Here is a 15,400-nt window from a genome sequence, read left to right as displayed (position 1 = left end):
TACAGTACTGTGACTCTACTAAAGATAGTTCTTATACAATGTACTGTACTGTAAATCCACTTATTCATTCTAATCATCACTAATTTAATCATATTTTAATACATAATGTATATTCCTTTTTTGTATACAGGAGTTATCTCCCCTTGCGGATATGTATCGATTGTTACGTCGTTATTTAAGGAATAGACTTTCATTTTGTTGAGGTTATGAGGGTATAATGATAATGGAACACGTGTAAATTATGTAGCCCCGGCGAAGCCGTTTTACCTAAAATTTACACGGGCTTAATTATCATTATAACCTCATAATCTCAACAAAATAAAAATCTATTCTTTATATTTACAGTTTTTCACGTAAATGAATATTATTTATACTCGCGACATTTGAATATTTTTTTTAAAGACACTTATCTTGTTCTCTCACGTCATCGTCAACGAATTAGATTGAACAGCTGATTGGAATCGAGTCATTTATATGTTCATGTGGGGTCATGAGCCCACGTTGCTACGCCAGCGACTATTCCCGTACCAATAGAATCGCCGCACGTGTTGTACTATCATTATGCACTGATAATGATAATACTAGAAAGCATGGTTATAGAGTTCATGTCAGTGCAAACTGTAAATATTTTAATATTCACGTCGTTTTCTCTGAAAAGTATGACGCACGTTACGCTCGTTAGTACATGACGTCACAATTAATACCTACCCGCAAGGACAGCTATGCAAATACAGAGTATAAACTACTTATATTTATGTGTGGCACGTGATGATTTATTTTAGGGATTTCAGTTCTCTTGCAAAATACGTGAGATTTAATCGTGCGCGACAATAGGTTTTATAGTATAAGAGAATAATAAAGATAACATAGACTGGCTGGGACGCGGGGGATATCACTGGTGAACCAGATCAGATTACTAAATGCAGGCAAACTTAAGACAATCCGCTTTCCTACACTTAGGCCTATAGTATCGACATTTCTGTTTCTTACATATTTTACAATTTCCACTTCGCCCGCGACAACAAGCTGAAACAAAACAAAAGTTTATTTATTCACGACAAAAAAAACCCAAACAGATTTGAAATGCAAGATAACAATAAAATATCTTAATTATATAAATAAAAAAAAACGTTTGAAATTAACAATAAAAAATAATAATGATTTTTACCTTTGCATATTTTTTTGTTGCTATTCCTAAAGTGTGTTTTGGCGCATTCATCACAATCGGGGCAAGGGGTGCACTCTTTTTGAGACTGACACGATTTCTCGAAGCAGACATCTGTTTAAAAGGAAATAAATACCTCAATAACGTGAATAAACATAAAAAGGAAAATCCAGTGTGAATGTGTATTGGGATTATGGTTTATATAAAAACAAAATGCCAATGACCCCGTAGCTATAGGTCTCTGACAATATTGTACTGTTGCAGTTGATTCGTTATTTTTATTATGATATCTGTATTGTAATAGGGAGGGGTTCCGGTGTTTTCACAGAGACACAGAGGGGGGGGGGGAGGGGGGGGGAGGCTCCGACTGTAGTTATAGTCCCAAAGTGGTGATCGTATAGTATTTTATGTATTTAACAAGTCCATAGCCGAAGCCGAAACGAATCCTCCGGATCACTTTCCGCCACATGTTACAGGCCTGTATCACAACAGTTAAGATCTCTAGGATCTAGCGGAAGTACAGATACTAATCCAATAACTCAACTAGGTTATTACAGGTAGATATAAATATTTATTGTTATAAGGGCGCACGAAGTGCGAAGCACTTCTAAGGTAACAAATACACGAAAATATAAGAAAAAACAAAATCTTCAAAATTCAATCATACACACTGACAGCTTCAGTTAGTGGCCGCCATTTTGTCATACATATGGGGAGGTTCAATCGGGAACCTTCGGCACTTTTCGTAAACGAGAAAAAAGTGCGTCTTTTTATTTCTAAATTATGTCTTCTACATGAAATAGAAAATAAAATAAACAAGTAAAGCTTCGCTCTTCCTATGCCATGCATGATTCATATTAAAACATCTGGCTGCGCCCTTTAAGGCATTGCCTTCAGTCACTAACTTTGAATAGCCCGTATAAATTATCAAGAGGCCTATTGCGTCGGTGAGTGAAACTATTTTAATACAACTCGAACTATTCAAGTGCTGTTGCTCACTCGCTACCCTCAAAACATTATCTTTGGTATCACTGAATATGTCGGACACCGGTTGAGACGCCATTGTTTACATTAATGAACACAGCTCACCATTGTCACAAACGTGCGCGACAAGTTTTGATGAAAATGATCCTGTACAGAATGTGGTTGATGTGAATATACAAAATAAACATTGTGAAAATAACTGTGTTTTGTTGGAAAATTCGACGAGTACGATTACGGCAATGATTCACAATGTTCCAAAAACCCCGGAAAAGTCGAGCAACACACACGTGCATACAGGTGTTGAGGTCACCCCGTCCCAAACGCCCGATACAAGGACAACAGATAATCCGCGGGGTCTTCCCCGAACACCAACTCTTGGTAGGGTGGGGTGTTTACATAGGGATTAAGGTGTGTTGATACGGAGTTATAGTCTATCTCAGAATTGTTCTCATTGCAAGATCACAGGTAAATCTCAAGTAAATCAACTCATCTGATAGGTGATCAGTAAATCAGTAACAGTTAATTATTGCCAAGCTGCTGTAGAATAGTGTATAAAACAGTGGCATATTTCAGAAAAAATCATACTTGCTCTGATTTTTGAATTGTCAACATTGTACATTAAATTATCAACTTGTCTTTGTATTAGTAGACTTTGTCTGAGTCTATACATTTTTGTGCTATTTTTCAGCTTTATAAGTGTAAATATTTAATAGAAATACTGTACTAGATTTTTTAATTTCTCATTATTTTCTTAGAATTTCTGACTTGTTTTAGTCTTCAGTTTTAGGTAATATAGATTTTGTAAAACATTTGTACTAGAATTTTCCAATTTACTGTTTCTTATTGATTTATACTCGTGTTTCTTCTCAGTTTTAGTGTAAATATACGATAGAACTACTGTACTAGACTTTTTAATTTCTCATCATTTTCTTAGAATTTCTGACTTGTTTTAGTTTTCAGTTTTAGGTAATATAGATTTTGTAAAACATTTGTACTAGCATTTTCCAATTTACTGTAATTTCATTATTTCACACACGGAATGGCAAACACACAGATCAACGTTAAGTTCATCATCAACAGAAGAGGCGGACGTAACCTATCCCATGATGGCTTCATCTACAGACAGACTCGTAAAAGTGGCGACAGGACCTTCTGGAGATGCTCTACTTCTGGCTGTTCAGCCTCCCTCTCAACACTGAACGACATACCAGTCAATTTCGGAAGACATCCTCTGACCCAGCCAACGTTGTTGCCAAGCAGATCATGAACCAGATTAGCAACTGCTGTGCAGAGTCCGTGCGACCCATACCATCTATCTTCGACGAGGAACTCAACCAACTTCGAGACAACGACTGGGATGACTCTTCCAAAGCTGTGGTCCAGCATCTGCCAACCTTCTACAGTGCCAAGTCATCACTTTACAGAGATCGTCGTAAGCAGACTCCACCACTACCAAAAACCATGGCTGACCTCAACCTGGATGGAAGATGGACAGAGACATCGACTGGTGAAGAATTTCTACTGTTTGACGATGGTGACGGCAACAACAGAATCCTCGCGTTTGCTACATCAGAGAACCTTGCCGACCTTGCTGCCTCGAATGTATTCTTCAGCGACGGTACCTTCTACACCTGCCCCACACTGTTTTATCAGATCTACAGCATCCATACGCAGATTGACGGCATCATGACTCCGATGATTTATGCACTACTTCCCGGAAAGAGCCAGACCATCTACACCCGCTTCTTCACGTTACTTCAGGAGCATATGACCAACTTCAACATTCCCTTCCACCCGACTACTGCATTCGTCGACTTTGAGATCGCCACACACAATGCTATCCGAAGTGTCTTCCCTGGAATAGATGTCAAAGGATGTTTTTTTCACTTCACCCAGTGCGTATGGAGAAAGGCTCAGTCAACAGGACTTCAGACACTGTACCGCGACAACGACTACGTGAGACTGCTGTTTTGCTCCTCATTCCCATGGAGCGTGTAGAGGACGTCTGGTTCCAGGCCCTGGAGGATGCCAATGATGCCGACATCCCTCATCCACTCCTACCATTCACCGACTACGTGACAGAACAGTGGGTAGATGGAGAAAAAACGACATGGAACCACTTCCTGACTGAGGGTCCACGCACTACAAACCACCTGGAAGCATGGCATGGGAAACTGAAGAGACGAGTTATGCACTCACATCCCAACATATACACCATTATACAGATGTTCAAGGACATGCAGAACATGAACGACATCAGCCGGATACAGAGAGATGCTGGAGCTCCAACCCAACCCCGCAAGAAGAAGTATGTAAACATCGACAGACGCCTGGCAACCCTGAAAGACCGCTACCAGACTGGAACCATCGACTTGATGACATACGCCGACTCAGCATCACAGCTGCTGCATCTTGGTTAAATTAGCTAGAAATGAAATATTTTGCATACCATATGTACATCCAAATGTATATGAGACACTTTGATAACATATCTTATCATTATAGATTATTTTGGAAACCATTGAATTACCTTAGTGCTTAAATGATATAATAAAATAAATGATGATTTAATAAAGCTTTAAATTTTATTGCTTTATGATTTTTTTTAAATAGGCTTTGTGTAAAGTAGTGCTTAAATTAATTGCTATTGTAAAATATAGATATTGTGCAGTGTGTATTATCATATGATTATTTTGGGAAAAAATAGTAATAATTGATACAAATACTTAAACTAATACTTGCAATTAACAAAATTGTACATTTATTGTATCTTATAATGTATCTTATCATATTAGTTAAAAAAAATACCTCAAAAGTTACCTGAGTTGGTGTTAGATTTTGAAACAGACTATAACTAAAATTCAAAGGGTTCCCTACATAAACACCTCCCTTTGTCTTTACCAGAGTTGGTGTTCGGGGAATTCGCCTAATCCGCCACCCATGCCAAAGTGTTCAAAACGAAAACGGAGAGTGTCAAAAGAAAATGAACAAGGTACCAAGAAAAAACTTAAAACTACCACTAAAAATGTAGCAAAAGTCTATAAAAGCAAGAAATCAACACCTTCAGGAAAAAATAAACAATTACCGACAAATGACCCCGAACCCAATCCCGATCAACATAATGTGGAGTTATCTCATATCAGGGAAACAATGGTCGGCTTGTTACATAATATGAGTAGCATGCGCGACTTATTTACAAAACGGATGGATACTTTGGAAAACAGCATAACTGAAAAACTAGCCGCTACGTTTGACTTCAAAATTGAAACAGAAATTAACACCGTTAAAATGAAATAAAGGGTAACATGGAAAAGGACTTTGAAAATGTGAGGGCAGAATTCGACCGCAAACTTCGTGGACTCAGTGTTTCCTTAAAATCGCGGTTTGATTCGGTTAATACACAGACACCAATCCCAACTGAGAAGCCCAATATCGTCATAAGAAATTTAGCGACAACGCCTGGTGAGGCTTGTGACGCGTCCGTGACTAAATCAAAGGTAGAGGCACTGTTGCATGAGTTAAAACTGTCAAATGTAAATGTTATTTCCGCGGAACGTAAACCTAGTTTCCAAAACAAACCGGGTATCATCTTATCCACTCTGGGTAGTGAAGATGAGAGATAATCTGTCCTCGATACAAAGGCTACTCTCGGTTCATCAGTGCGGTTCAGTGACGTATTCATTGAAAAGAAAAAAACAATTTCTGAGCATATAACTGAAGACAATGCACGTGTTCTACTATGCGAAATAGGCAAGGAAAACTACTACCATGTAAAAGGAGGACGTATTGTGAGAAAAGAGTTCTCTACACGGCATCGATTTGACAGAAGCGTGAGTTCAGCCAGAAATTACGCTACTGCAGCCCGTAGTAATCACCGTACACAAAGTAACGTAAACAACCCCAAACAAGGTCATAGTAAATACCGCGGTTCAAGGTCAAGTGACTACTACACCGATCATCTTATGAATACAGCACGTCATCTGCAAGCCGTTGTTCCATTGGACATAAAGACCGACCACGTGATGAAACACGCGTTATAATTGCCCCGAAACGTTATATTTAGCGTCACGGTACGTAGATGAAACACGCCGTAGTAATAGGTCTGAATATCGAGGCCGTGGCGCCAAGGGCTATACACAACACGAACAGCACGTGTAATACTCGCGTCACAACAAACACGGACAAACGCGCAAACAAGACAGGTACGAGTCAGCAAGTCAATCAGACACATATACATATAGGCCATGGGCTAGGAGGGTCCCACATGCACCCCACCCCCAAACCTCCAAACCAATATTTTTCTGAACCCTTATGACCCACTGATCACAAATCAAAATGTTAACATTACATAAGTTGGGATGAACTTCCGGTTATAACGTCATCAAGATGGCCGCCATCTCGAATTTGACTAAAAATTGAAAAATAGTCATAACATTGACATTTTTCAACCGAAGTAGACAAATGAGGTATCAAAATGACCACAATAGAACAACAAATACATATCAGGACCAAAATATCCAATATATATATTGATTTCTACGGAGGAAATGAAAAAATCTTATTTAAGCTAAAAAATGGAGCCTGTTTTATAGACTTGAAAAAAGCGTTCGACACGGTGGACCGTGATCTTCTGTGGATTAAACTTAAACGTCTCGGAGTAAACGGGTACATGTTTAAGGCGATAAAGTCTCTTTATGATGACGTCAAGTGTTGTATTAAAGTAAATGATTATCTCACCGACTGGTTCAGCGTAGGAAGGGGATTAAAACAGGGCTGTTTGGCTTCACCGACACTTTTCTCTGTGTATATTAATGACTTGATCAAAGAACTTCGTGATTTCGATAGTGGAATCATTGTAGATGATTTTAACATCTCTTCTCTTTTCTATGCAGACGATATTGTACTACTCGCGTCAACTCCGGACAAACTCCAACGCCTAATTGATCATGTCGGTTCATGGTGTAAAAAATGGAAACTATTTGTGAACCACAGTAAATCGAACGTAGTTCACTTCCGTCATTCTTCTGTACCTTTAACGAACACCGCTTTCTCTTTGGAAAACACTCCAATTGACATCAAAGACAAGTATAAATATCTGGGAATCTGGTTTGACCAACATCTTACATGGAACTTCGCCATACAGAAATTAGCTAAATCAGCCAGCCGGGCACTTGGAGTTGTAATAAGTAAATTTATCGCTTGTGGAGGAATGCCATACACTGTATATACCAGACTGTTTGAGTCCTTAGTACAACCAATTATGTTATATGGATCCTGCATCTAGGGGATAGCGGAACAACGATTAATAAATAACATACAAAATCGAGCGATGATAGCTTATCTTGGAGTAAAGGGATCAACCAACTAAATAAAAAAAAAGACCTTCGAAATGGCCCCTGTGTATACAAGATTGAGCCCAGGATAGAATTTTAACCCGGCCGCTGATTGGCTGGCTAATTATGAATTTCAAAAGTAAAAATGTTTTCTGACAGGTAATTATTCCTAGATAACCATGATATGAATTTGGAAATTCATATTAAGATTTAGGTTCAAAATATCAACTTTGATAATGAATAGGTAAAAGCATTAGAATTTCAGGATTTTTTAGTGCAAAATGCGTCTGATTTCAATAAAGCTACCCTGGTTGGAGTTTGAGCAGAAGGACCCAAACTTTTTTTTCCATTTAGTGTTATATGAGAACCTAGACTTTAATTATAGAACACAACAGCTAACTAATATTCCTTTGTTTTAATAATACAGTACAAAACTTTAACAAAGTTTAACACTGTGGTCTATGTAAAATCATTTAGTTGGTTGCTCTCTATATAAATATACGTCAAATGTTGGAGTTCTTGGAGATTTTGGATGGAAATCATGTCAAGCAAAACAACACATGGAAGTTTTTAGACTTTACTGTAGATTACGAACTGTTAATACGGGTCGACTTTTACACAGAGTGTATATTTGGTCTTCCAGGAGAGGAAATTCTTGGGAAGCGAGAGTCCGTAAACTAGGAAAAAAACTCAACGTTTTAGATATTGTCGATAACCAAACATCGGTAAAATGCAAACTGCAAAAAATATCTACCGCCATTAACAGGAATGACGAAATCGTTTGGTTCTGCAAATTGTGGAGCGATAACACCGGTAGTAAATTGAGATCATACAGAATATACAAAAAGGACAGGATCACGGAACATTATATCTCGTCAATTATACCACGTCACTATCGGAGCCACCTCGCCAAGCTTAGACTCGGCTGTCTCCCTTTACTGTTAGAAACTGGGCGATACAAAAACTTGCCAGTGGAGCAGCGTAAATGTCCTTTTTGTCCGGATAAAGTGGAAGACGAACCCCATTTTCTCTGTGACTGCCCTGTTAATAGCGATATCAGACTATATTTGTTCGAAAAAGCAGCGAATTGTAACAGTAATTTTAATGAGCTCACTTCAATTGAAAAGATGTTTTATTTATTCTGTGATAATGAGCTTCAATTTCTATTATCTAAAACAATATATTAAATGATGAAACGAAGAAGTCTAATTTTAAGAATATAAAAAAAAATGTTTTAAATGATACCATGATGAAATTTTACTTTTGTGCTTCACATGTGATTTTTAACATAGTTTTAATATGTATAACAATGAGGATCTTTAACTCCATGTACATTTTCATAAGTGTCTCATAAGCCGATATCGGCTGGGCATCAAAAATTACTTGTACAGTTATTTTATCAATGGCTGTATATTTTTACGATTCGTGACACTAAAATAAAATATTGATTGATTGATTGATTCATATTATATATAGACAAGCAAATTAATTATTACATAGACAGATAACAATAGGGGAGATAAGTGCCGAGGTAGAACAATGTATCCAAGATTAACTAAACCCTAGACCTAATTAGATAACAATAAGAGAGATAAGTGCCGAGGTAGTACACTGTATCCAAGATTAACTAAACCCTAGACCTAATTAGATAACAATAAGAGAGATAAGTGCCGAGGTAGAACAATGTATCCAAGATTAACTAAACCCTAGACCTAATTAGATAACAATAAGAGAGATAAGTGCCGAGGTAGAACAATGTATCCAAGATTAACTAAACCCTAGACCTAATTAGGTAACAATAAGAGAGATAAGTGCCGAGGTAGAACAATGTATCCAAGATTAACTAAACCCTAGACCTAATTAGATAACAATAAGAGAGATAAGTGCCGAGGTAGAACAATGAATCCAAGATTAACTAAACCCTAGACCTAATTAGATAACAATAAGAGAGATAAGTGCCGAGGTAGAACAATGTATCCAAGATTAACTAAACCCTAGACCTAATTAGATAACAATAAGAGAGATAAGTGCCGAGGTAGAACAATGTATCCAAGATTAACTAAACCCTAGACCTAATTAGATAACAATAAGAGAGATAAGTGCCGAGGTAGAACAATGTATCCAAGATTAACTAAACCCTAGACCTAATTAGATAACAATAAGAGAGATAAGTGCCGAGGTAGAACAATGTATCCAAGATTAACTAAACCCTAGACCTAATTAGATAACAATAAGAGAGATAAGTGCCGAGGTAGAACACTGTATCCAAGATTAACTAAACCCTAGACCTAATTAGATAACAATAAGAGAGATAAGTGCCGAGGTAGAACAATGTATCCAAGATTAACTAAACCCTAGACCTAATTAGATAACAATAAGAGAGATAAGTGCCGGGGTAGAACAATGTATCCAAGATTAACTAAACCCTAGACCTAATTAGATAACAATAAGAGAGATAAGCGCCGAGGTAGAACAATTTATCCTGCAACTGTCCCACATACTGACCGATAACTACTGCCGGATAAACTTGTGCTTTATCCGTCAATACGATATGCTTTATCCGTCAATACGATCACGTGAATTTGTTCCATATCTGACGGCACTTTTTCTAACTTGACCCAGAACTTGAACCTTCCGGTGAATGAAACGTCATTCAGTCCCGCTAAAACGTGACGTCACATTCACCGAAATGACGTCATTTTTACGATATCGAAAATCTCGTATGGCGGTGCTGTCTTTTTCTTGGCTCATGACAAAAGTATGTATTGTTAAGTAATTCTTTAATGGGTATTTATTGTTATTTGAGTATTTTCATTTTCTTTCAGTGATATATCACACTGAATAGAATTACGGTGACTGTTTGTGAATGCGCTTATTTATTTCCCACGGCAGTAAAAAGGAGTGCACTCCCATTCGGTTAAGTGAATGAATCTTTACCTCCGCATCAAAGAATCGTCTCGCTTCGAGCGAAACAAAGTAAGGAACTGTCAATTTGCTTTCGTTTTGAATGCCATAATGGTTGCAGGATAAACAGAATACACGGTTAGTATCTTACAATACAAGGTTTATTTTGGTGCTCGACACGGAAAGCCGAGATGACTCGGCAAAGCCTCGTCATCTCGGCTTTCCTAAGTCTCGCACCAAAATAAACCTTGCATTGTAAGATACTAACCATGTATTCTCTATGTATCCAAGATTAACTAAACCCTAGACCTAATTAGGTAATTACATTGTACTGTGTATAATTAGCACGTGCCCAAAACAAAACATAACACCATACGGAGCCAACTAACCACCTACAAGTGTTCCTAACTCTAGAAGTATACAAGACCAACGGTGTAAGCTAGGATACCAACAGTTCATAGTGTTCTTTGGTTAAGTCTTTGTGACTCTTATATTAAGAATTGACTTCCATGTACTGAAGATATCACGCATAAACAACATACACAAGATTCGACAATTGATTCAAATAACATGTATTACTGCGAACAGGCTGATTCCTTAAGAATTCAAAATTATAGTAATTCAGAATGAGATTAATAATATTTAATAGGAAATCTATAATTTACCAATTGATCATGTATCAATGTTCACAATCATCATCACACCATGTTAATCCGATACAAGGTTCAATCCAACTTGGTATTCACGATATTCATGTATTCATTGAATACGAAAATAAACTAAAATTCAACTGTTTCGACTAGATCAGATCTCTGACTAGATTGATTAATTCAAAGTCAAATTGAAATAAATTTGCATACATAGCAATGTTCAAATGTTCCGATCCCTACAAAGCAGCGTACTACATGGACTCAATTACTTTCCAGAGCGGGTAGTATAACCCTTGTCTGGATTGGTAATCTGATCGGATTGCGCTGGGTCTTTTTGAACTGGGGAGGGGGGGGGTAATAGTTTAGAGCAATATAAATAATTGTACTTTCTCTGGATACGAATTACTGCTGGTACTGCGGTATCGGTAACCTGTACGAGGGGATCGTTGGGGATATTGTCGGCAATTTCAGCCCTTACTATCTCCTTTTCTAATGTTTTTAAGAGATGGCATTGGTTACGCCAATAGATACCACCGTCTGTGGTTTCTACATTGAAGGATCTTGGATCACGTTGCTGGATCACTTTTTATCCATTTTTTATTGCACATGTACTTTACTTTACTGTTTGGAACTGTGTTTATCAAATTCCACATCACGTCACGAACTTCAGTTCGTTGCATATCAGCTTAAGCTGGTTATGCGACGAAGGTAGTACAGAGCTTAATATACGACTCATTCGACTCATTAGTATCTATGATGGGGATAAGCCACAACTTAACGGAGCCGTGCGGTACTCAAGTATCGCGAGATATGGGTCTTTACGGTCAGCTTTAACTTTCGCGAGAGTCCTCTCAGCTAAACCATTTTACTGAGGGAATAACGGACTGCACGTTTCGTGAAAAAAATCCATGCGCTTGCAAAATCTGCGAACTGCGAGGAGTATTGAGGCACGTTGTCCGATATAACCTTTTCCTGTATACCATGTCTTGAAAAGGTTACTATCATTTTTCGGATCACAGAGCAGCTCTTGGTACTCGTGAGCTTGCTTACCTCAGAGTATCTACTATAATTGTCGGTTATGACGATAAAATCTTCGTCGTCCAATGTGAACAGATCGGTCGCTACGATTTGCCATGGTCGGTCCGGAATAGCGCATGGCATTAATGGTTCTTTCGCGTCGTTGTTTCTGGACACACATTACTCATGTTTGGCCAGAACAATATGTCACGAGCTTTGATGTGGCATTTTTCTACACTCACATGACCTGTAATTATGAATCTAACATATCCTGTCTCGTGGTTTTAGGTAAACTATCTTTTGTCCCTTAAAGACAATGCCATTTTGATTGGCCAATTAATCTCGAGTATTACTTCAAGTAGGGTTTGGATCTGAGGATCAGAGTCTGACAAACGCTTTAACTCTGCCATGACACGATAATGTGAACATGTACTTCCATTCCTTACGATAGGTCTGTATACGTTTAGGGTACAAACTTACGGGACAAGGTGGCTGCGACCGGAATGTCTTTACCAGATTTGTCTGACACTGACGTCGTCTTTCTCTAATTGTAACATCATACGCTGCAAGCAAGTAGTTAGTACGGCAAGTGGTTTCTTCATAATCGACTCTTATGGTTATGGTCCGATTTTACATCGACGCGGCCGCCATATATGTATTGGTGAAACAATTTACATCCAAATAAAATAGCCAACATCTCTTTCTCTTTTTGGGCATATTGACCTCTGTTGGCGTCAAGGACTTGGAAGCAAAGGCAACAGGTTTACGTTCCTGTAACAAGATGGAGCTAAGCCCAAATTTGGAAGCGTAAGCTTGTAGGATTACAGGTTTGCTCGGATCACAGTACGCTAGTACAGGAACTAGACTTTGGGTTATGACCTCTTGACTGTGTTTTATGTAGTATTATCATTCTAGACAAAACTCCGCTTGTTTAGGTAACAACTGTCGCAACGAAAAAGTGATCACCGACAGATTCAGAGCAAATTTGGCTAAGTAGTTTATCATACCCAAAATATTCTCAGACTCAGCCTTATTTTCGGGAGGTTGTATGTTCGGAATAGCTTCGATCTTCGCGGGATCTGCTTGTAAACGGTCAATAAATGCACAAAGTACAGGACGCTCAACACGCCAACTTCAAGTTTGACGTCATTTAACTTGATTCCTAGCTCACGGGAGCGATCGAGTACAACCCTGTGGTTCGTGTTATGTTCATCGATGGTATGACCATACACTAGTACGTCGTCGACTATAGCAGCCATTCCACTAAGATCTTCGAAGCTTTCATCGATTAATCGCTGAAATCCATCCAGTGCCGACTTGAAACCGAACATGTGTCGAGTTTTCGGAAGTAACGTGCACCGGTCAGATTTAGCAAGATCTCTCCCAATGTTCTCATGGGGTAATACGGACATAAAATAGTGCGGTTTAAGTCCTGTGGGTAGAGACAATTACGTCACTTACCAGACGCTTTCTCGACGACTACAACCGAGTTAACTCACTTGGGCTGTTTGGTTACCTTAGTATTAAGGTCAGCCATGCATTCGAGCTCAGCTTTCAATTGATCGCGGAGCGCTACGTGTACGGATGAACCACTTACATTCTTTCGAATCGACTTGTCTATCGCATTCGCTGGAAATAAACCGATACCTTTGAAGATGTCTGCGTTCTGCGTCAAAACACCATCTTTGTCAAGGGGCTTACCTGTATACCGAGGTTCTGACCTATCCACAGAATATGTAAGCTTAATTAACTTCAGGTCTAGATAAGCATTGAAACCAAGTATGGGAGTAGATGTGGTTTCTACTACCTTAAAAACTAGTTTCTAGTGTTTGACCTTTATGTCCACACTTCAGGTCACACTTCTGCTAACCCACTTGCTGGCGACCCATTATCGTAATGTACCCATTATCGTGATTTTGAATGGCGCTGTTTAGTTATTTGTTTTCCTTAGAATCTTGATTATTGGGGGGCTTTAAGTCTTTAGCAATCCGATTATATTTTTTTTTGTTTCGTTTTGCGTTCCTTTAAAACCTTCTGGATTGTTTTGTTTTGGTGAGCTTACAGCCGGTGTCAACAGGGTTGTTGACATAGGTAGGAGCGACTCTGTACGTCGTCTGAAGAGTCGCTGATTCGGAGCTAGTCCAATACCTTCAGTTGGTGTATTTCGCCCCTCAAGAAGTGTCAAATACGGGTCGTTCGAATCCTCGAGTGCCTTCCTCATAAGACCTTTCGTAGTCTTGATAGCGTTTTCTACTTTTCCATTCGCCTGCGCGTGGTAGGACGAACTCGTTACATGTTTCATATCGTACTTTCGAACGAAGTCTCTCAATTTTCGGCTTGAGAATGGTGGACTGTTATCTGAAACTAGCACATCTGGAATCCCGTGCCGTTCGAAATTCAATTTTATCTTCTGAATTATCTCTTTTCCTGTTTTGTTGTGTAGCCCATCTATCTCGAAGTAGTCCGAATAATAGACAACGGTTAATAGGCATGGCTTTTGGTTAAATTCAAATATGCCACATGCGGTACGTTCCCAGGGCCGCGATGGAATTTCATGACTCTGTAGTGTTTCCTTTCATTGATTATTGTTAAATGTATTACACACCACACATTGCGCTATGTTTTCAGTCACATCTTTGTTCATGTTCGGCCAGTAGAGACATTCGCGCAATCTGCGGAGACGTCTTTGTAGGTCAATATGCGATTGATAAGCGGTTTCGATGAGTGAAAACCTTTCTTCTTGCGGAATAACAGCACGATCTGACTTGGATATCAGTCCGTTTTGGATTGTTAGCTCTTCGCAGAACGAAAGGTACACTTGTGCCTTCGGAGGTAACACATCTTTTTTGTCTGGCCATCCTTTTCTGATGGTCGCAGTAAGTATATTCATTACCAGTATAACACCCGTAGGTATGAGAGAAAAACCACATGAACTTACCAACAGTTTCACAATGATCTCCTGACACACCATCGGGACAAATACAAACAGGAATCCCAGAGGAGGCGTCACAGACACCGTCATTACAGTCATATCCATTACATGGAGAAGCTAAAACAATGGAAATGTTTCGTTAATATCCAGATAGTGTCTTCCTCATGGTCAGTATACAATCGCATATAATCATTGTATACATATTTTCGTTGATTTGAACTTATAGTTATATACGAATGATTTAAATTCGATTACTTTCCTTATTAATGTAATCGATATTTTAAAAGATGACACTATATAATATCAGTGCAAGACGGTATAGTGTCAGTGTCAGTACACGACGATATAGTGTCAGTACAGGACGGTGTAATGTCAGTACAGGACGGTATAATGTCAGTACAGGACGGTATATAAT

General features: G+C 38.6%; 1 protein-coding gene and 1 pseudogene across 1 annotated transcript; one reads left to right on the top strand and one right to left on the bottom strand.

The window, feature by feature from the left end:
• Positions 1 to 787: 787 nt before the first annotated feature.
• On the bottom strand, positions 788 to 15,081 carry LOC138310472 (uncharacterized). The gene is made up of 3 exons (XM_069251701.1): positions 14,992 to 15,081; positions 1,169 to 1,279; positions 788 to 1,026 (listed from the first exon to the last, which is right to left on the bottom strand). Exons 1-3 carry the CDS (start codon positions 15,073 to 15,075, stop codon positions 838 to 840), a joined length of 384 nt encoding a protein of 127 aa, XP_069107802.1. The 5' UTR covers positions 15,076 to 15,081; the 3' UTR covers positions 788 to 837.
• Positions 3,189 to 4,659, top strand: LOC138311188 (uncharacterized; annotated as a pseudogene).
• Positions 15,082 to 15,400: the final 319 nt, after the last annotated feature.

Source organism: Argopecten irradians, chromosome 16 (genome assembly GCF_041381155.1).
Source record: "Argopecten irradians isolate NY chromosome 16, Ai_NY, whole genome shotgun sequence".
Taxonomy (NCBI): Eukaryota; Metazoa; Mollusca; class Bivalvia; order Pectinida; family Pectinidae; genus Argopecten; species Argopecten irradians.
Note: the sequence above shows the minus strand (reverse complement) of the source record. Positions and strands in the feature narration are given on the sequence as shown.

Excerpts from the sequence above, each read along its gene's own strand:
- LOC138310472 (XM_069251701.1), bottom strand. The coding sequence starts at position 15,075 with ATGACGGTGTCTGTGACGCCTCCTCTGGGATTCCTGTTTGTATTTGTC. Across the intron at positions 1,280-14,991 it reads AGATCATTGTGAAACTGTTG|ATGTCTGCTTCGAGAAATCG; the intron begins GTAAGTTCATGT and ends CCTTTTAAACAG. Across the intron at positions 1,027-1,168 it reads CAACAAAAAAATATGCAAAG|CTTGTTGTCGCGGGCGAAGT; the intron begins GTAAAAATCATT and ends GTTTTGTTTCAG.